General features: G+C 41.1%; 1 protein-coding gene across 9 annotated transcripts in view; it reads right to left on the bottom strand.

The window, feature by feature from the left end:
- Window positions 1-22,293, bottom strand: part of GTF2I (general transcription factor IIi) — a 91,104-nt gene that overhangs the window by 46,114 nt on the left and 22,697 nt on the right. For all 9 annotated transcript variants that reach the window (XM_027861975.1, XM_027861977.1, XM_027861976.1 and 6 more), the window contains exons 3-9: window positions 20,899-21,037; window positions 19,160-19,294; window positions 18,005-18,188; window positions 17,776-17,804; window positions 16,635-16,692; window positions 16,271-16,311; window positions 8,793-8,870 (exon numbers count right to left, since the gene is read on the bottom strand). In XM_027861975.1, coding sequence (XP_027717776.1) covers window positions 8,793-8,870; window positions 16,271-16,311; window positions 16,635-16,692; window positions 17,776-17,804; window positions 18,005-18,188; window positions 19,160-19,294; window positions 20,899-21,037 — 664 coding nt within the window. The remainder of the gene's footprint in view (window positions 1-8,792; window positions 8,871-16,270; window positions 16,312-16,634; window positions 16,693-17,775; window positions 17,805-18,004; window positions 18,189-19,159; window positions 19,295-20,898; window positions 21,038-22,293) is intronic.

The raw sequence follows: 22,293 nt of genomic DNA, 5'->3' as shown, positions 1-22,293 counted from the left end.
AGACCATGGACAAATTAAATTGCAAGAGGTCTGTGAACTTAAATTGCAAAAAAAAAAAAAAAAAATTCTATCCTTACCTTTACTAACCTCTAATTGAAATGGAGAGTTTCTTTGAAATATTTAAAACCATTATTCTGAAAAGGGTCTGTAAGGTTCCCCAGATTACCCCGGGGGCCCATCCAAGCCACCAAACAAGCTAAGACACTTACAACACATGAGTTCACTATATACTAAAGCTTTTTAAAAAACTCAAACCAACTTGAAATGGCATGCAGCACCAAATTCTTCAACTGGAGGATTGCCCCAGATTTTTTATATTTGTAATTCACTTGGGGAAAACAAACCAAAGAAGCACCAAAGAGAGAAGGGAAATGCACAGAATTAGAAGGGGCTTTTATTTAATAACTCAGTCATCTCATTTGGTTTCCACTAACTAATCAAGCTTTTCTTTTAGTTTAATTTAAGTCAAGAAATATTTAGCCAAAGGAGGATATAAAGTTTCAACGGAAGCAAAGCTGGGTGCCAGGCCCCACTATTCCTCCTTCTCTTCCCCATCCCACCACCCTTCTGCCCCCGTCTCCTCCAACATTTCGCCAGCACAGAAAATTGTTAACTAGGGTTTCATGGGTCTTCACCCATAGAGTAGATGCAAAGTATACCAAGAATTTATCAAAGGAGCAATCAAGCTGTGGAACTAAATAAAGCAGAAAGTAAGGAACACAATGAATGCATCAGCTAAGGACCTAGGGTAACAGGGCTCAGCACCAGTCAGAACTGGTAGCAATCAAAGAGCTCACTTCCAAGGCTGCAATGGTTTTGCAATGAATCTTACTCTAGAAGGATACTTTAATGGCATTAATTACACAAGAGCCAAGTATCAAAGCAGCTTAAACAATACGCCTAGAAAATGGACACCCTTAAAAAAGATTTTTTAATGTTGTCATAGAGACAAAATTCTAGAAAATTCCTTCACATAAAAGCATTCTTTAGTTTTTTATAGTTTTTAAAAAAGGAAGAAAAGCAAACAAAACAATGCCCTCATGGTACAAAGAGCAATGGAATATTACTGTGCCCTAAGAGACAATGAATGTAAAGAATATGGAAGTATACGAAGACATTTGAACTGATGTAAAGTGAAGGAAGCAGAGATACACAATGCCACAGCAATTGAAATGGAAAGAGCAAAAGATATTAAAACTGAAGATGACATCATTTTAATGGCTTGGTCTGAAGAAACATCCCAACTTTTTTGCACAAGTGGGAGCCTATGTGTGTGGAACTCTGCATACCCTTCTGATTCAGTAGGGGGAGTGGTTAGCTCTATGAAATGCCTTTTTTTTCATTTTTTCATTCTTTGTTAAAAGGTATGATGCTCAGGGTGAGGGATAAAAGAGGTATATAACAGGAAATGAAGGTAATATAAAAACAAAACCTAGCAATAAAACATTTTTTAAAAGAATGTGCTAAAAGATTTTTTAAAACTGATATTAACAGACAAAATTTCTTTTACAGTCAAGGTACATTTTCATAGGAGGCAGCTAGATGGCTCAGGGCCTAGAATCAGGAAGACCTGAGTTCAAATTTGGCCCCAGACACATACCAGTTGTGTGATGCTGGTCAAGTCACAACCTCTACCTTAATGCAGGAGAAGGAAATGGCAAACTACTCCAGTATCTCTGCCAAGAAAACTGCATAGACAGTGTTGGTGTAATATGGTCCACAGAGTCACAAAGAGTCAGACATTACTGAACAACAGTATTTTCATAAAAAGACAGTTTAAAGATCCTTTGCTGACAGAACAGATTAAGTCACTAATCTTAATGTGCACTTATGAAATTTTATTTATGTAGAAGTGTACACAGACCTCCATAAGCAAATATTCTTCATTATAAGGTGGCATGCAGAAATATTTCTTAGACCTTTTGTTAAAGAACTTTAGAAATATAAACCTATACTGGCATTCGGGGTGGATTTATCTAGTGGAGGGTTTCCTAAAGGAAGGTGAGTGAACAACGGCAAGAAAAGAGTGCCGGCATGACTCATCCAAAAGCATATGCTTAATAATGCTTTATTCCCAGCCACAGGTTTTCAGTCCTCAAACTGGTCCAAATTCTTTTCCTTGTAATACAGAAAATTTAAGTGATTTATAGCGGAGAAAATCTCTCTTGATTATATTACACTAAACATGTTTTAAAGCTGAAGATCACTGAACGTCGTCTCATTTTGTGGCTGCTTCCAATTGTAAAATGTGTATTTAGAAGGTCATTACTAGAGAAAGCTGGCAGCTCCACGTTGACATCTGAGTCATGAAACAGATGAAAACACAAGCCAGCTCTTAGTCCTCTGCAGGACTGCAATGATCGTATGTGATTAAGGTAGAGCCTAAAAAGGCAGAAAGGGCAAAAAACCCTACGTTCTTTCTTTGACTGCCTGAAAGCATCCATTGTGCTCAATGCACAAATTTGGTCCAACAATTGAGCCCTACATAAAGCTCTAGACCTGAAGTCAGGAAGACCCATCTTCATGAGTGCAAATCCTGTCTCAGATACTTCCTAACTGTGTGACCCTGGGCAAGTCATTAACCCTGTCTGCCTCAGTTACTCATCTGTAAAATGAGCTGGAGAAGAAAATGGCAAACCACTCCAAGAAAACCCCAAATGCCATCCATCACAAAGCGTCATAGACACGGCTAAAGTGACTGACCAACTATAAATGGAATGTATCAATGAAGGCTGGCCATATTGAGATCCTCAGTATACAGGACCTTCGAGTATTTCAGCTCAGTGAAGAAAGCTCAGTCTCGCTTCAGAGGCTGCTAAGAATGGGGAGCTTTTGTCAGGATGCCTCACATCATGAGACACCTCGTCATGGGATCATGGAAGTTAGAGTGAGGACAAAGAGCGCGGAAGAAAATGAGGTGCGCTGCTTCCCCTGTCCAAGCAAGGAACTGATGAGTTTTGTCAGCTCTGGGAAACCTGCTGAATGAAGAAGCTCCAAGGGGTTGAGTCTTTTTGGAAACACAAAGGCAGCTCAAACCTTAGAGCTAAAGAGAAATTGAGGGGGAGAAACAGCTTCCCCCAAAAAACAGCCTCGGTGCTCTGGCGGTTTATATACTCCATATGCCAACAAACGACCCCTATGAGAAATGTTTGTAAAATGCTTCAGATGCCCTCAAACACTTATCAATGGAGAAGCATTACTATTACTGTTTCATGGTTTTTCCCTCTTTTGTGAAGGCCTAGTGGCAAAGAACAGCTCACCTTTTACAGGGCGCTAGTGGAAACAGGATGTGTAGCCATGGTCTGCCAAGATCCTGTTTTGGTCTTGACTCCATACAGTGGTTGAATACTTCTGGTATTGGGCTTATTGACCTGGGGGCTGGTGGGGTACTGATGGATTCTTCCCTTCCCCTCAAAGGGCAGGGATGAAGGCTCTGAGCCTTCAAGTTAGAATACTTGATTAGTCGCAGGTAAAACATATAGGAGCAGTGGAAAGAATTTTTATAAGGGCTCCACAGACAGAGGGAATAGTAATGCCTTCCTCTCCTGAAAGAGGCAACCTGGATTGTGCTCACAGAGCTTCCCTGAACTGTATGAGGACACTACTGAGTCAAGGCACAAATGTCTCCCACTCACACCATGTGCTCCCTGCCTGGTGTACAGTGGGAAATACCATGACATCACTCAACGTGTGAAAAGAAATTATTAAATTACTGTTACCTATCGAGTATACTTATATACTAGCAACAAACTTACTTTCAAAGGTTAGGTATATTTATAGTAAAGTTGTAACGAGGCCTTTGGGTTCACTGATAGGGTAAAAAATAAAACTTCTATACTCACAGTCACGATACTTCTCAACCATAAAGGTACACTAAATATTTAGTGATTTAATAAAAGTTCGGATCAGGAGTTGATCTTACTCTTTGTCAAAGACCCCTGTGGTAGTCAGGAAGTAGATCCCTTCTCAAAATAGTATCTTAAATCCATAACATAAAATACAGAGGAATGCAAAGGAAACCAAAGGTTAGTGAAAATAAAAGCGTAACTTTTTCTCCTTCCCTGCCCATCTAAGTTTATGGAATCCCTGAAATCCATCCAGAGATGTACTTGCAACTCAGTATTATGCTTATGCCCACAATTCCTTTTCCTCTTTTTGAAGACAAACACTGTTTCTTCCAGCTCACTCCATAATAACACTAAATATCTACCATGTGCAAAGTACTGCAACATCTGCCCTTTAGAAGCCTACGTTCTACTCAGAGGAAACAAACCACACACAAATAAGAGAAGAGAAATCCCTAACAAAGGATGGAGCGGAGGGAGTCAAGCAAAGGAGTCTGGAAGGACCAACATGCGTTGGACCCTGAAAGAGAAGAGTCTGGCCTGCACAGACCCAGGCCAGAGAGAAGATCTGGTAACTGATTGGACATGGAGGTTGAGCGAGAGGGAAGAATTTTAAAATAGTTTTTGCTAATAAAGCATGGGGGGGTTGGCTATGTGAACACAGTCAAAAGAGATGATAATGTATAAAAATTATATTATAAAATAACTTTTAAAAACTTTCCTGCTTTTATTTAAGGGCAAGAGATGGCATTATAGGAAACAATAATCTCACAAGGCCACAGATTTTTTTAATAAAAAACACTCAGCAAAACAAAACGAAACAAGAAAACCCCGTATTTGCTTCATTATGAAGTATAATCAAACTTCATACGAACACCAGAATCAGACACATTTTTAACTAGGTAGAAATGGAATTTTTTAGTACAGATTATGACTTTCAAATTAGAAGTTAGATTATAACAACAAATATTACTGGCATACTACAATGCATAATTTTCTGAGACAGGCATTCTTCACTCAAAAGATCTTCCCCATTGTTGTATTAGGACTACCAGAGTTAGCAGGGGAAGGGAACAACTTTTTACAGATGATCTAAGGTCCACAGGGGTAAAAACTGGATATAAACCCTGGATACATCTTCTGACTCCAATTTCAATGTTCTTTCTACTAACTGGGCTGTGTTCTTTATCCTATTCATTAAAATAGAAGACCAAAGAAAAGGTGAGAAAATGTTAAAATAGGTATCTAATATTATCAATCCTATAATAGAGGATTAATTATACAATTAGTAATAGAGGAATCTGATATGCCTCATAGTATGAGTGTTTTTTGACCGAAAAATAACTTGAGGTCAAAGTATTTTTGACAGTTTATCCCTATCACCTGTAATAGTTTCTGCAAACTATTTACTTTTCTTGTAGCTAGCATGACATCACTAATATCTGCCATGGTTTAAAGAAAAAAAAATGGAAGCAGGAAAGATGAAAACAATGAGACTTTGCCCCCCAACCTTGGGGATGGCCTGGTGAAATCAACCTGCCCCCATACCCAGTATATCTACTGTGGATCTCAAGGCTAAAGGAAAAGCCTGAAAACAAGGGCATCAACTACAAGAGACAGGATGCCAAAGTACACAGGTGATTAGCACAAACGTAAGATCCAAAGCCACTCCAAGGAGAAGCCAGGGAAGAAGCCCCCTTGAGATGGAGAGTTCTAAGGGGCAGGGAGCTGAGCTGAGGCGGCACTGGAAGGCCAAAACCATGAGGCTAACTGCAATACTTCCAGCCCGGATGACATTAGGAGATCCAGTCTGATCAAAGGATGAGGAAAAAACATTTTCAAAAGAATAGAAAGGGAACAAATCAATGAAAGAAACGGAAAAGGAAACAACTCTCATGTTTTCCCTCACACAGTAAAATGACAGAGAAGAAAGATGTGAGGAGTCAACGTTGGAGGGGTGCGAATTGGCCCGATAATTCTGACTGCGGAGATAAAAATTACTAGCCAGGGATTCTACCACTGGGCTTATAACCTAGAGATCAAAGACATAAAAAAGACCCCAAATCTTCATAGCAGCCTTTTTTTTTGTGGTAGCAAAAACCTACAAAGTGGGTACTCATTGACTGAAGAACAGCTGATCAAATTGTGGTATAGAAATGGATTATTATACTGCTAAGAAACAGGGAATTCAGAGAAACTGGGAGGCTTATAATGTGATTCAGGCAGAAGTAAGCAGAACAAGAGAACAGTATACAAAATTTACTATAATAACACAAACAAAGAATGAGGCTAGAAGGAGGCTAGGTACTGAGTAATTATAATGACAAAATAATGGCCCTGGAGAAGAGATGAGGACTACCATGTTCCTTGCAGTAAAGAGGTAGAAAACTATGGATACGTTATGTGGAATACAGTCAGTCCCACCCATGGTGATTATGTCAACTGGGTTTTACTGAACTGTTTCCTTTGGCAATAGGGAGGGTTTTTTTCCTGGTGGCAGTGATGATTACGTGTGTGTATGGAAAGAAGAAGTTTATGTCAAAAACAGTTATTGATAAAAACAAAATGCCAATAAAATTTGTCTAAAAGATAAAATAAACGATGAGGTCCAATATGATCCAAAGTTTTGGGAAGAAGGATTAAGTAATATCAATTTTTGAAATACCTACACTTTCTATATTGCAAGTATATGGTAGCAACTAAGCCTCCAGCGCCTCTGGCTATTCCACAGGGTATTACTTACACATTATAATCAGCAACGTTATAATTGATATTCACATTTTTTGCTCAGGTTTTTATCATTTCTAATACTTTCCTACTTAAATTCGATGATGGATGATACATAGAATGCACATTAGGATTGTGAAGCTTGTTTTATGAACACACAAAATGAGAATGTACAGAACTGGCACAGAATCAAGGACACAGTATTTGAAGACATATTTATGCATGCATACCTGCAAAGTGTTAGCATTTTTAAAGGAAAGAAAATCTTCATTAAAAGTATATATAAAGTCACTTTGACTGATCCACCACAGCATCTTACTACAAACAATGGTATATTAGCATGTAAATACGCTTGTAAATTTATTTAGCAAGAACCTTCCCAGCAGCACTTTTTACAGGAAGATACTCCTGACTTTCTAACCAGCCTAAAGTTTTTTAAAAGGTTAAATGATTGTTTTGCTACTGTTCATAAAATCATAAGACAGTTACCAACCCATCTTGGTGCGCCACCCACACACAACCCAACACATTATATGTGCCTAATTTAGAGATTCCTCCTTGAAGCTGCTAGCTGAACCTATGAACCCATGCTGACTACACATTTTCACTAAGCCAGGATCACAGCACGTTACTTTAACTATTTCTCTACCACAACATTAATAATTGTGATCCAGCATCAACCTCTTGCATCTTCAAACATAAAGACTGCTTAAAAAAAAAAGGGGGGGGGGATTAGAGAGAGCCAAAACAAAGAAAAAACTCAGCCAGCACAAAATCTGGAAGATGGCGCCCATGCAGGCCTCCCTGGGCTTCTAGGTAATCAGACAGCATTAAGTTCTTCCCTCTTGCTAGTCAGGATTACTACAGAAGAGTAGTTCATGGGCACTGCCCAGATTCTCAGTCAAACACCTTCCAGAATATCCTAGCCAATCACATGCTAACCCATTTGCAGATTTGCTTATTCTACCTCTAGCAATATCTTACACAAATAACCTCTTCCTTCATTATTCTTTTTGGGGGGAGGGGAGAATCCTCCCAATCCATTTGTGAGCCTCACCCCCCAAAAGGGAAAATGAAGTTCTGAAGTGAAATCAGACATGATAAAGAACAGCAGCAAGCTCAAAAGACCTTGAAAGTAGCGCCTCCCCTTTAAAGTCTACAAGCTTTTGGAAATAAAGTTACTTTTTCTTCTCTCCAGAACTGATGATTTAAAAAAAAATATCTCATTGTCTATTTCTGTAACTATTAATACTGTAATGTTGTCTTTTGCTACTTTTCATCATATATTTCAGCTACATTACTGATTAAATCAGACTCTTGTGGGCTAACCTCCATTTACACAATTGCAACTGTGGGAAAATCCAAACTGAGCTACAAGATGGTTTTTAAAAGCTAACTAGTTCATAAAATGTCTAACAGCCTGTATCTGAAGTTCTGAACGGAGGTAATATATCTGCAATACTCAAGTCTGGGCAACACACGCACAATTAATAACATGCAACCAAGTACAAACTGAGCTCACGAACTCCAAATTTAATTGATTTAGCAAGCATTTCACTAAGGCCAGGAACTGGAGGGTGCAAAGAAAAACGCTCATTCTAGCCTCAAAGAACTACATTCTATTGTATCCACCCCAAAGTTATTCATGAGCACAAGTTATTAGATTTTAACACATAGTAATGTTAATTTTATTTAAATGGTTACCACAGACAAGTTATTCCAGAGATCATTCCTGAAACATAAACAGCTTAACATACAACCAATTGGGAAATCTTGCACAGAAAAAAAAAAATCACAAATCAGAAGGATCTATATCAATGAATGCACTGAGATAAACGGATTTTAGACTAATTTCTAATTGAAAGGGTAAGTAAGATATAACAAAAATGGGCTTTCAAACTAGGATTTATCTGTGGTTTAGATATGTAAATGATGAAAGAATGTGAAAATGTTACAGCACATCTATAGGCAGCGACAAAGTAACTTTGGGGAGAGAAAAACCATCCCAAAGTCGGCCACCTGAGCCTCCCTCCAGTGTCCTTGCGTCCTTCTCTTCCCTGAAGATTGTTTGGGTCTGAGTAACTAGTCTGCCCACCCAACTCTTCACATTGTTTCACTGGGAGCCATCAGCAGGTTCATGACCAACTCAGCAGGAAGTAAAGCCGGAGAAAGTCAGCCCCTGCTGCTCAAAGGCACACGGGACAGGAGGGAGGGCGTTACCTTGAACGTTGTATTGGTAGTAGTCAGGGTCTTCAGACTCCTCCTTAACTGTAACAGCTGCCATCTCCAATGAAATGCCTTTAAAAACAAAACCAAAAATATCACCAATTTTCAAATCAGATTCCACAATAAGGAGCAATCCTACTTTTTCACAATCTCCAAACCCCAAGGTTGGCTTAACATGACAAAATCAGGATATAATGAAGAGTTGAGTCACAGCCTGTTACAGGATTAGAGGTGTGCTGGTAACCATACTGTTTGGACTTATTTGCTACTAATAAGCTACCATCTTCAATTCTTCAGTTTTGTCTCACAGGAAATGAAAAAGGGAAGAATATATTTTAATTGCCTCTCGTTTTTAGCCACTTATTAAATCAAATAGAAAAAAAAAAGCTAACAAATTTGGTTAAACTACATACAACCTATTCAAAGAAAAGCTCTCCTTAGCAGAGATAAGGTCCAAGGCCTTGCCCATGGTCTAAACTTTCTCCCTCTATATACCCGGACCTTACCCTCTAGAAGCTTCCAGTCTTTGGCACCTCCCTGTCTGTGACCTCAGGGTAGATAACCAATGAGGCCCTCGGCACAGACCTCCACTCCTCCCTACAAAATGAGTGACCAGCCCCAAATCCTACCTCCCACCCCAACGGCAGAGCTGGGTGTGACCCTGCATGTAACTTCTCCCAAGATCACTAAAAGCAATCTAGCTTCCTTTTCTAAGACCTGAAGACCAAGGCTCCCACTACGGAAATGTCACTTTTGGCTTCGTACCCTCACTATCCCAGGACATCCTCCCCCTTACCCCAACCCTTTCCTGACCCCACCGTGTTTGCGGCTCAGCCAAAATCTCCCCTTAAACACATCCAAGTGTCTGCGGCTTTCATAACTGACGGGCTCATCTTCTATGAAGTTCCAATAACCACCCCCAAACTGGTGCCCAGAAATGTTCAGTTTTTGATCATGTGGACAAGACCCAAGGCTTGTCTTTCTCCCCTTACTCTTGGGTCTCATTCTCTCTCATCCTCTGCCCCATTTCTCATCTTTTCAGGGCTTTTTTTCTTTCAACTGCTATATATGGCGCTTCCCTGGAAAAACTTCAAGGATATGGAGGTAGAGGCCTGCTTAGGGCCTTGGAGTTTTCTGAAGAAGCCCTGTCACCCTCTGCATTTCAAGGTATGTAGACCCATGCTCTCTGGGAAGAGCCCCTAGAATTGGGTTAGGTTTCTGGAAGGGAGAGGGAAGAAGAGGGCCTGTTAAGTGAAGCCTTCCATAAGCTAGATGGGTCATTCCCTGCCTGTCCCCTCCCCCAGGCCCTGGAAGAACTCCAGTCCCTTCCCAAACCTTCTCCCATAGTATGGATCAAGCACCACTCCAGCACAACCTTCCACCCCACCCCACAGGGCAGGTCTTCCAAGTAACAAACTGCTTGAGGGCAGGGATGGCCCAAAATGAAGTACTTCCAATCACCAGGGCCCAGATTAATGAATGCCTCTTAATTCATGGTGTCCCAGGCCCAGCCCCCAGCCCAGCTGGCTAAAGGTGGAGACTTACAAAGAAACTCCAAAAGAAAACACCCCCAGAAAATGAACAGTTTTAAAACTAGTAAATGCCTCCATTTTGCCATTAAATTTGTGTAAGACCGGGAACCCTCCAGTCCTCAGGAAGATTAACAAATGTCCCTCAAGCAAGAGGTCTGAGGTCCCAAGGCCAGACACTGCTGGAATGCCCTCTGGCACCTGTGGGGCCCCCAGAGGCCCATCTACACTTCCTCTTTCCACTGGTATGGCTTCAAGACTGAGGAACAGATGCGTGGGGGCACAAAACCGGCCTCCCAATTTTAAAGCTACCCTTCCATAACCAACTAAGGACCAAAAGCAATCTTGAATAGTGAGGAATTGGGGCTCATGGTCATTTAATTCCTGACTTCTGTTTATTATTTGGTATTAAGTTGAACTTTCCAGGTCCTGGGACAGCCTGATCTAAAATGTTACCTCTTCCCTAACCACACCCTTGGCTTCTGCATCTTTAATGCCTTAAGATTCTAGACTAGAAATTTCTCATTTCCTGGCACCTACCTGCTATAACTTCAGAGGGAAAATGCTTCCCTTTGAAAGGTCTCGGCTTCCCTGGTGTCACGAGTGAAGACAGAAACAGGAATCCCAACAAGAGCTCCAGGGTATGGTCTGCAATGAAGACCATCATGGAGGAAGCTCTATGGAAACAGTCCCATTGGCTTTGGAGGTGTCCAGTCACTGGCCTAGTGAGGAGTGTTGGTGGGCTAGTGCTACTAGATCAATATTCCTGGACTGTCCCTGGTCCACCCTAAATCGGCCCAATAAAAGGACCTGTTGTTTTCAGGATCTTTAATCCTCCTTTGAAAATACAGAAAGTTCCAGGAACCCAAAAGACTCCCAACAAGTACCCAAAATACAAAACCGAAATAACTGCTTAGAATGATAGAGAATTTGTTTCTTTAATTAAAGTGAGAAACTCACTTCCCCACTAGAAGTTACTAGAACACTCCTGATCCCATGTACTTTATCATTTCTCCAACTCTACTGAAAACTCTGTTGACAATACTGTGTTTACTGTTCCCTGTCCCCTGTGCCCCTCCCCAGACTCAAGGACTTTGTAGGTCTCTCACTACATCTTTGTAGAATACATATGTGTTTGCTGCAATGGAAAAGATGATGTGGAGAAAAGCCCAAGGATTATAGGGCTGTTGAACCTCCGAAACCACAAGGCAGCCAACATGTGTCCTACCATCGGAAGCCATATTAAAACGGCCTAAGACAACATAGTTACGAAGGGGGCACAAATTTTGCTCAAACTTAATTAAATATTTAAGAGAGAATCCTAAGACAGGAGTTAGCTATTTTAAAATGTGGTAGAAATTATTAAAAGAAACTATGACAATAATCTTGATTCCCAGTCAGTGAATGAGAAAACACTAGGAGCTTTGACATTTAAAGTCCGAATATACTGGAAACAAATCTCATACTTTTCAATGAAAAAGTGAATCATCTTAATTTTGCAATAATCCATAAGGTTAAGATAAAATGATGTGTTGAGGCAGAGGGAAAGGCGCTGTGGGTTTGGGTGTATACATACACAAGAATAATAGAGAGCTGACTTCTAAAATACGCTAGATGCTACTGCTGAATTACTTGATTCCTGTAAATCGAACAATCATTTATTAACAAGCACCTAGTATACAGGGACTGCATTGTCTCTCCCAGAATCTTTTATTTAGTATTCAGTGGTATTATTAAATTAAAATAAACTCAATTTGTTCACCAGAGAATGCTGTTTCAAAGGTGTACAAAGATGCATTTGAATATATTATTTATATTCTTTTAATTGATTTGGCAAAAAAATGTGCAGAACCTCTGCTCTCAAAAGTCCTAATCAGGGAAACAAAACCAACCCAGAGAGCAGCCAAAAACACAAACGGCAGGACTCCAAGGATAGCCATGCTGCAGACTAAGATATTCAATCACAGAGATGTAGAAACTACAGTTACGGTAATGAGGCCAGGGGTGCTACACTTTTCTTTCTTTGAGAGGGTTTGGGGAGAACAAAATTTTTAAAGGACAAAAAGGAAAATGCTTGGCAGATGGGAGGAGGCGGACCACTGCAGCCATGTGGAGGATGTTGAGAAAAACCGGCCGAAGACAGAGGTGGGAAACTAACGAATGTTGTTCTGTAGAGTGGGAAGGAAACTGGATCAGTGCAGGCTAAATAAATGTGTGTTTCCACTGAAATTCTGATAGGAAGGCAACAGTCCCCAAGAAGTTGTGGAGGCAGCAGCAGCTGGGTCGAGCCTTAGATAAGACAGGGGAGCAAAAGGACAGGGAATCCAAGCAGAGCTCAGGGAACTGCCCAGATCACTTCTTCCAGGAAAAGAAAGCAGAGGAGATGTCAGCTTTCCATGGCCAAATTTGGCTCTGGGCCTCTAGAAATTTATGCACAATTATCCCCAACAGCAAGAACCTTCTGAAGTTTTCAGTTTCGAGGTGCTTCAATGAAACCACACAAATATCAATTTGTGATTCCCAATACTTGTTCTATTTTAAGAACAATACCAAATCATTCCCAGAAGTATCATTATATGAGATTTTGCTACCTTCTAAAAAGTTTTTAATAATCATGGAAATAATAACAACATAAATTAAATGACATTGAAATTTTTTTCATAAAAACAAGAAAAAATAATCAATTCAATGAGCTCTATCTTTTGGGAAAAAAAAAAAGTATTAAATTTTTACTTCACCACACAATTATGTGAGTGACCTGGGGACAAGGCAATTGTCCTCCCAGTCTCTGCAGTATTCAGCAGACTTTTGGGGAGGGGTCAGTGACCATGGTCATTGAAAAGCAATATTTATTTGCTTCTTTACCAAATTAAACCAAATGCTAAACAGAAGGTTGAAGGGCAGACAGGTGCAGTGGATAGCATGCCACGTTATTTATGTCTTATATGATTCTGATGTCCACATGGAAAATAGTTCATTCTCCCTCATGAAGGAGGCTCTTCACCTTGTTTGTGTCATGAACCCCCTGGCAGCCTATGGACTCTTCGGAAAAATGTTTTAAAATGCTTGAAAGAAATGCTCAATTTTCTGTGAGAAAGTAATAAAAATTACATCCATCCAAGTTTACAAACCATGGACTCCAAGAGAAAGATCCTGGCCTCAGGAGAAGGCTACAGAGAAATACGAGATTTAACATCTCCTGTTCCTTCCTCCACTTGCAGATGTAAAAATGTGACCACCTCCCCAGTCACCACCTCCTCCCATTCTGGAGCTGTTTTTAAAGAAATGTCTGCAGCACCGAGAGCTGAGGTCTTCCTCTTTCTGGTTTGTTTTTTTTTTAAAGTGCCAATCATGATCTTTTCTTCTTTTTCAGAGAATCTCGGCCCTCTGATACATCTTCAAACTTGATCCTGGAGTGCCTTCTGGGAACTTTTGCTGCCCATGAAGAATCCAGTGTTGTCAACACAAGTTGGTCTATCTGGCATCTGCTTGTCCCTGTCCTCCTGGTCTTCGCCACAAATGCCCCTGGGATATGCTGGCAAGGACGGACCTCACCCTCACAAGTAAGGCCCTGTTGGCTCTTCATCGTCCTGTGTATTTTGCCAATGAGTTTGTACTTGGAGAGCAGCAGGGTTGTTTGGGGGGCTCACCTAAGTCATGTCATTGTGTGGTTTTGCAGGGTTAAACTTCCTGAGGAAATGCTGACTGTCAGAGTCACCTCATTTCTCCACTTACCATTTTTCAGAGTCAGACGCTTAACAGAACAGGTCAGGCCAAGTTGGAGATGGATCATAAATCTCAGGGCTGAAGGAACTAGAGAGAATATCTATTCCAACCCCCTCAAAAACCTCTAGCTCTGGAAAGTGTAAAGCAATCAGTGAACCTCTGCTTGGAAACCACCTGCCCCCTAAACAGCACGTTCCTCTTGGGGACGGCTCTCGCTGTTCCTGGTCTTTCCTCTCTTCTGTCATTACCGAGTGTCTTCTGTCCTCTCATGTTCACCTGGGTGCAGTCTGACCTCTGCCTCCCCTAGCCCTGCTGACCCCAGCCCGACTCTGCAGTAATAGCTTTTCCTCATGCTCAGGGGTGTCACAGGACCACAGACTGAATGGTAGGAGGGTCCTCAGGGACACTCTGGTCCAGGCATCAGCAAACTACCCTTTTCAAAAGGTAAAACCCATTCTCAGCTCTCAGCAGCCAACGGGCTGCCACCGGCCCTCAACCACCCTTGCTCTAATCTAAACCCCTCAACTTAGAGGTGAGTAAACAGGTGCAGAAAGGGGAAGCAAACTAGCTAGGAAGGGCAGAATCAGGAATCCAGACCACGTCCTGTGCCAAACATTCAATAACGTCTCCCATGCTATTCTATTAGAAAAGCTGGAGAAACAAGCTATAAAAGAGGACAATGACAAGGCCCTGAAACTATTCGAATGGTCAAAGAGAAAGCCTAATTGGTTCCATGCTGACTCAGCAGGGGCTCTCCAATGAAAAGTCCCAGGAGTCTGCGCTTGGTCTTCCGCTGTTTAACCTTTTATCAACGAACTGGATAAAGGAACAGAAAGTGTGCTCAACAAATCCACCAATGACAAAGGCTTGGAAAGGTGAGCTCTAACACTCACTAACTGGCAGTCAGGTTTCCAAAAGGTCTTGATGAGTTCCAACACGAGGCTGAATGGAAGATGAGGAGTTACAGGGATGAATGTAAGGTTTTACACGTTGATCTGAAAAGCAAACTTCTGAAGTACAACATGGAGGAAGCCTGGGTACAGATTTGGGGGCTTGGTGGCTCTAAAGTCAATGAGCCCAGAAAGCCAATGGGATGCTGCCCAAGACTGCATTAAACGAGCTGGAGCTGCCAAGACAGTGAGTAGTCCTAGTACCCTTGGCACTGGTCCTGCCAAAGTGTGACAATTACTATGCCCAGGGTATTTCAGGAAGGACATTCCAGAAGGGCAACTAGCACGTGGAAAGGTCTCAAGTTTATTTCACGTGGGGATCAGTAGAAGAAACTGAGGATAATGGAATGCACAGAGCAATGGCTTAGGGGTAGGAGTTCTCAGCAGCACAGACCCGGGGAGAAGGAAGGGCAGGCACCAGAAGTTTGAGGGCTTTGGGAAGAACGGACCAGTGCCTATCTGGGCCACCTTGGGTTTAATTCATTAACATGCCCAAACATCCTCAAAAGGACCAGTAAAACTTCCAAGTTACCAGCTCCTTCTGGATATTCTGCTGGTCTGTCTGGAGCTGTGGAAGTATGGATTTGGTATGGAATTTACACAGCACAGGACCCGAACCCTGACAGCAGACCCAGATGGTTCCCCCCAATTTGGTACATATTACCCAGTAGTGAATTTTGATTAACAAATAATACGATTTGTAAATTATGCTCCTTTGATCTTTGGGATGGTCTGTGCATGACTTTGAGGTTCCCCTTCGTAATCTTATTTCCTGCTAAAATTTACTGACTAGAAGTGAGGGGTGGTCAAGGGCACAGAACAAGACACAATTTTAACCAGAAGCTAGAATCAATCCAGGATCACTGGGAAGGCAGCTGGGTGGCAAAGTGGACAGAGTGATGGGTGTTTGTGATTCTGGACAAGTTCTGAACCTCCCTCAGCCACTGTTCCCACATTGATAAAAAAGGGTTGTTCAAATCAAATCCAAGTAGGTAATGCATATAAAGCACTTGCCAATCTTAACCTCCATCAATGTGAGGTATAATTTCTTAATTTTAAAATGATCCTTCTGAATCCTACCTCTGAGCTACCAGGTGCAACACTATGACGTCAGGTCATCTGTTCTGATTATTTCATACTTATGAAATGCTCCTACTTACTACCAAACGAATGCATAAAACCACAGCCCTTCCTTTGTGTGGAGAGAGCTATGAAAGCATTGAGCTTTACATTTTACTTTTTAAAAATCCTAATTAATTATACATACCAGAATCTTCAGTCGGCTCGGTTTTCACTTTGATAGGACAACTAAAAGAAAAGAGATATAGTAAAAAAAAAAAATAACACATGCTTCTATCCTGAAACAACTGCAAGCAACCTTGTAGGCACTTGGGGACTAGTTAAAATGGATTGGTCATAATGGTGCACAGTGCCTGAGTCTGAATTTAAAAATTAACTTGTGAGCATTTATTTATTGGATAAATATTTTCCATGAAAGGTAGCAATGTCATTTCCCCCAAATGTAATGTTAAAATCTGTATACATCTAAAGTGCCTTTTCAACACTGTTATTAAAAAAAAAAAAACCCCACCATTTTCCCACTGTTTGAGTTTTGAGCAAATAACCCTTACCTTCCACCTGGGGATGATATTCTCGAGCGTTCTGAGTCAGTGACAGATACACGACCACCTGGAGGGGAAAAAGGAGTTACACCATACTGCCATGAAATAGATTTTAAATTTCCCAAAGCACCTGATATTTCTTAAGAGATATTAGGAAAACAAGAAAAAAGTAAACATATTTTGTAGATGAAAGACAGAAGCAAAGTTACGAGTTGAAATTCTAACAGTGCCTAACACCTTTTTGTATTGCCTGGATCTACACATCCCTGAATTCCCATGCCTCTTCATGGCAGTGGGGTTTCAAATAGAACCTGAGAAGATGGAGAATATACTTCTTACAGAGTCATGAAGAGGACAAATCAACTCAGCAGCAGACAGATCTCATCACGTGACATATGCCAATCATTCCCGGATATGGCTGCTAATGCTCTAATAACAACAGATGTGACTTACGGCCCCTCCCACCACAACCAGACAGCCTAGCATTGCAACAAGCGCATGCTGCAAACCTCTCTTTTCACTCTGAACTCCAAGGGTAAGAATAAGTAAGAGTGAAAACTCCCTCACCCATAAGACATTGCAGCAAGAGATTACTCTGCCAGGATAAAACTCCTTTCGTCATAGTGAGAACAAGAAAATGAAAGGTTACTCTGTTCCCTCTCGCTTACAGCTGCCTTTCCTTACAGATTTCTTACTAGGCCTTTCTTAAGCTCCTTTATGACATCAGTTTAAAAGTAATCTGATCACCATCTTCAGAGCTTCAGACCCAAGTACAAAAAAGCTTACTTAAAATAATGCCTTGAAATCCCAAGAGTCCAAAGCTCTTCTACATCCAATCTCCCCTCCCCTCCCAACATCTCTGAGAAGTGGGGGAGGGTTATGACAGCCATTTTGTTAGGGGAGACACAGAGGGACAGGCATCTTGCTGGAGAATCCCAAGAGAAGCAGAGCTGCCAGGAAAGGGGGCCGCAAGTTTCCGGATCGTCCAGCCTGCGCTCTTCCTACCACCTCTGCAAACAGGAGAATCCCCCAGCAGCAGAGATTTGCAAACAGCTTTTTAAAAGCCAGACACCAGAAACTGGATGAAGAAAATCATGGGGCTGATTTGGTGCCCAGATTAACAACCTTCTAGGAGTAAGAAGCCACTTACCCAGCTGCTTCTTTGGCTCCAGGAAAGGTCTGCATGAAAATAAAGAAAAACCATCACTCAACATTTTTCATACAGCTAAATACAATGGACCTGTAAACTGAACATCACTACCAATAACAATAAGCTGTGAGAAAGAACTGAGAGAGGACTCTCCAGGAGAGATCTGTTCTCTAGCAGGGCAGCCACATGTCAGGGGCTTGCTAAAGAAGAAAGCACAGTGCATTGTTACCTCTTGATGATGAAAGAAATCCCTGCCTTGTTCTCCAAGATCCACTTCAGAGTGGTGACGTCATAGTTCTCAGGGTGCTTGAAAGCCACTCCCTCGGGAAGGCCCTGCACCACAACAGCCGACTGGTCCCTCAGCATCTTCTCATATGGAACAGGCACCACTGTGGACTTGCCTAAGGCTTTACCTAGGGGACAAAACGGGACAGAGACCATAAAGACCTACCAGACGAATTCAAATGTTTGCAACGAGTGTGGATGAGGACACTCAGAAATCATGGAAATGCCCCACAATCTCAAAAGAAAACTCAACTGTCGGATCTTTCACTGTGAAACCACCTTGGAGCTGCAGGGGAGGAGAGCAGCGCTGATCTTCTCTTTTCCCAGTGGGGCAGTCAGACCCCCTAAATGATACCTCAGGCTGGGCCTCAAGCCGGCCTCGCCGGCCACTTCCGCGAGGCCCCTGGGAAACAAAGGCATGCCAAAGCAGACACATATCCAAGTATTAGGTGGTTTTAAGCCATTTTTCTCTTACCCAAAAAACTGCTGATAAACATGCCCTACAGCTGAACAATTAACTTCCTAACATGCTCTAGAGCCTGATCTGGACTTGGAATCCCATTCCCCAGAGGCAGGTTTAGCATTCAACCACAGCAGACATAGGATTTATACGTACACTCCCACATAACTCTCCTCTAAACAACAAACCTAGGCCAGCCACTTGCCTGCCTTGTTGGGGGCTTCTCGTGCCACGTGACTGGCTTGGCCAAAGTCTGGATGCAGTTTCATCCTTCAAGCAAACAACAGATACCTCTAAGAGGTGCTTTTGCCTAGCAACATGGAACCCCGAATAGCAACAAAGACAAGTGTGGGAAATGTTATTGTGTATTGACTAGAGAAGACACAGATCTTCCATGATGGCACAGATAGCAAAATTCTTTCTTCCTTAAGACTGTTCAGTCCAGTACCTGCAAATCAATCTCTTAAAATATTTTTCTTTACAAAGTTTACAAGATAAACTTAATAGTTAAAAACAAAACATCTTAAAACAGCTGCCCACTAAGTAAAATTGCCTGTGCCATGGGCTTGCTGTGTTCAAAGGAATAACAGAGTTGGTTAAAAAATGATCATTAGAAGGGCTACTCTGTGTGTACCTTACCATAGCAAAAGCAGAAATAGTCCTCTACTGTTTTTCTGAGAGTTTCAATCTCAACGGCATCAACAGTCGTCCTATTTGGGTGCGATGTGGCCCTCATCTTGTGAAGCTCTGCGGCCTTTTCACCTTCTGCGACACCTGCAATGACATATGAAGATCAAAATCTCCTTGTTCACATTTCCACTGTAATCCAGTCACTAGCGTCTCAAATGGGGGAAGGGAGGCTGGGGGAGAGGGAGTGGGAAGGAAAAAAATAAACAGATAATGGTAAACAAAAGTATGGCTAAAGGTGAAGACGACCATGGCAGCAATCATCTCAAAATCCATGAACTATAATAAATATTTAAGGAACACAGATAAATGTTATGAAGAACAGAGTTTGGCAATGGAAAAAGATGTACAGAAAGACTTTCCTCACAGGATCCATTCTAGGCCCTAACAGGCCTCCTCAAGAATTCTGCACCATAATCATTCCTGACAGAAAGTAGCTTTAGGATAACATGCACCTTCATTGGTCCCTTATGGTCAAAATAGAAATTAACAAAGAAATTAACATACAAAGAAATTATATGCCCAAGAATTGCATTGAATAGTCCATGACAACATATATTCTGGAGTATTTCTCTATGGAATCTAATTACCAGTAAGTGGAAGAAACCATAAATGCCAACAAATAGACAAGGAGTCAAATGTGCAAAGAAGAACAGCTCTATCATGCTTCTTTCTCAATTCTATTTTTTTTTCTTTTTTTTTAGGCAATTGGGATCAAGTGACTTGCCCAGGGTCACACAGCTAGTAAGTGTCAAGTGTTTGATCTGAGGCCGAATTTAAACTCAGGTCCCTCCTGACTTCAGTGCCAGTGCTCTATCCACTGCACCACCTAGCTGCCCCTTCTTTCTCAATTCTAACGGGTGGAACAATACATCACTACCTAGTAATAGAGGAAAATAATGTAAACACAAATACCAAGAGGAAAAAAACATATCTCTGTGGGTTCAGATGGCAGATGACACATGATGACATCAACACTAAAAATGTACATACATAAACCATAAGGCCAAAGTATCTCCCTGACCCTAATTATCACAGGTTACTATTACTGACAACATCATATGCTAATATGCTACTCAGAATTCTTGTTAAATTCTGTAAAAAGGATTATAGGGCTAGCTATCCCATTAGCCATGGGCGCTGATGACCTGCTAATCTTAAGCCATCAATTAGCTCTCTTTACTGTTTAACAAGATGTCTCACACTGAATTCCCATCCCTGATAATGGAGAGATAAGCCCAGCCAGGTAGCAGAGGTAGGCTGTTTTATATACCGGACACCCCCTATCAAATTGTTTTCTTCCTTCCCCAATTTCAGTCAGTACTTGGTAGGATGCTCTCCTTGTACAGAATTTACACAGAAAGAAGGGAAAACTACAAAAACATATATATAGTAGTTCTCAATATCCTATGGCATATTGTAAAACTTAGGTTTGCCTTGGGAAAGACACTTTTCTGCCTTACCTTAAAGCTGTTCCATACGCTAAACCAGCACACGGAGTGTTAAAGCCATGCAACTCTTTTCTTTAGACTGTTAAACATTCATCAGTCTCCTAACACCCAAAATTTCAGTCATTAGCCATCGTGGTACTCTCTACTGAGCTGAAGGAGTCAAGTATGGACACATCTTTTAAGCATGAATGCTGAAATCCACAATCTATGATGTACAAGAGACATTTTGTAAGCACTTACAATATTTTACAAAATCCTTCTGAAAGTCTTTCCTGGTGTTGACAAAAGCCCGTCCTCGCTCAGTGCCAACAACAAACACATCTGTCTCATACACGGCAATGCAGGCTACTTCTGCCTTTGATTTGGCAAGTTCTTTACACTAAAAAAAAAAAATCGCTTCAGATAAAAATCATACACACATACACAAACATAAACATGTGTTATATTTAATGAATCACAAAAAACTAGATGATTCCCTGTCCCATAATAAGGAGAATATTATATCTTCAAGGAAAAGTGGCTACTCTCCACCCATGCTTTTAAGGCCTACAGGAGTGATAGCAATCTTTTTGGATTGGGACATCCTAATTACTTTTATTTCATACCCAAACCACTACTGGAACATATTAATTTTTAAAAACTGAAGTGATTAATTTAAAAAGTGAATTTTACATATATGAAATTTTCTTCTTTTGGGCATACCTAGACACCCCTTTAGAGTCAGCTAAGCCATGGCTAGGAATCACTTGATCTCAAATGAAGGCAACAATGTACCTACACGCACCTCACTGTCATTACTCTTAATTCATCTTAACAATGTAGACTTTAAAGGTACTAACTATCAAAAGAGGCTGTGTTTTTACATTGTTATCCCAGTAATGGCATGGTAATGATGCAGCCATACTCTCATTATGTCCACATTCAGGGAAAACCAGCCTGTGTTGGGCCAGTTCAATTAGGAGTAGAATATGTGGCCACAGATCATTTCCCAGGACAAAGCCAGGTACCAGTGAATGTGAAAGCTTGGCTTCAGAGGAATACTCTGCTTTAAGCACCTGAACAACGCAGCGGTCACAATCCCCAGTCAAAGGTATTCAAAAGGCATCTGATTCAGATTCCTCATCTTCTAAATGACTGACATGGGAATAGTGATCTTGTCCTTACTTTTGAGGACAACTGAGGGAATGCAGGTAGAGAACAAAAGGGGTGGCTTGTCCTAGGCCCTGGGATGAGGACAAAGCAGTTCCAAGAAAGACTCCACCATCCATGCCTCAGGATCCACGGATCCTAACACTGTTTTGTGAACAAGAACATTTTATGAAATCACCTTCATTTCTACAGAATTGCCAAATAGGCCTGTTTCAATTAAAGTAAACTACAAATAAGGTTCACATTATATCGATAAAACAGAAATCAGCAGCATCCTGAAGAAAATGCTGTCATGATTTTTTAAAAGCTTTTATTTATTTATTTATTTTTTTAAACAATTTAGCTTGAGAGAGATATTATGACGAAAAACTTGGAAAAAGAAACCAGATGAATCAGGGAGTGTGTGGAATCAGACTGTTGTATAATATTTTAAAACCATATAGCCTAAGGCCACTCATGTTAGTTTACCAACATATCAGTACAAAT

Source organism: Vombatus ursinus, unplaced genomic scaffold, assembly GCF_900497805.2.
Source record: "Vombatus ursinus unplaced genomic scaffold, bare-nosed wombat genome assembly UNPS02014768.1, whole genome shotgun sequence".
Lineage (NCBI taxonomy): Eukaryota > Metazoa > Chordata > Mammalia > Diprotodontia > Vombatidae > Vombatus > Vombatus ursinus.
The sequence above is the reverse complement of the archived record's forward strand: the minus strand, read 5'-3'. Positions and strand labels throughout refer to the sequence as shown.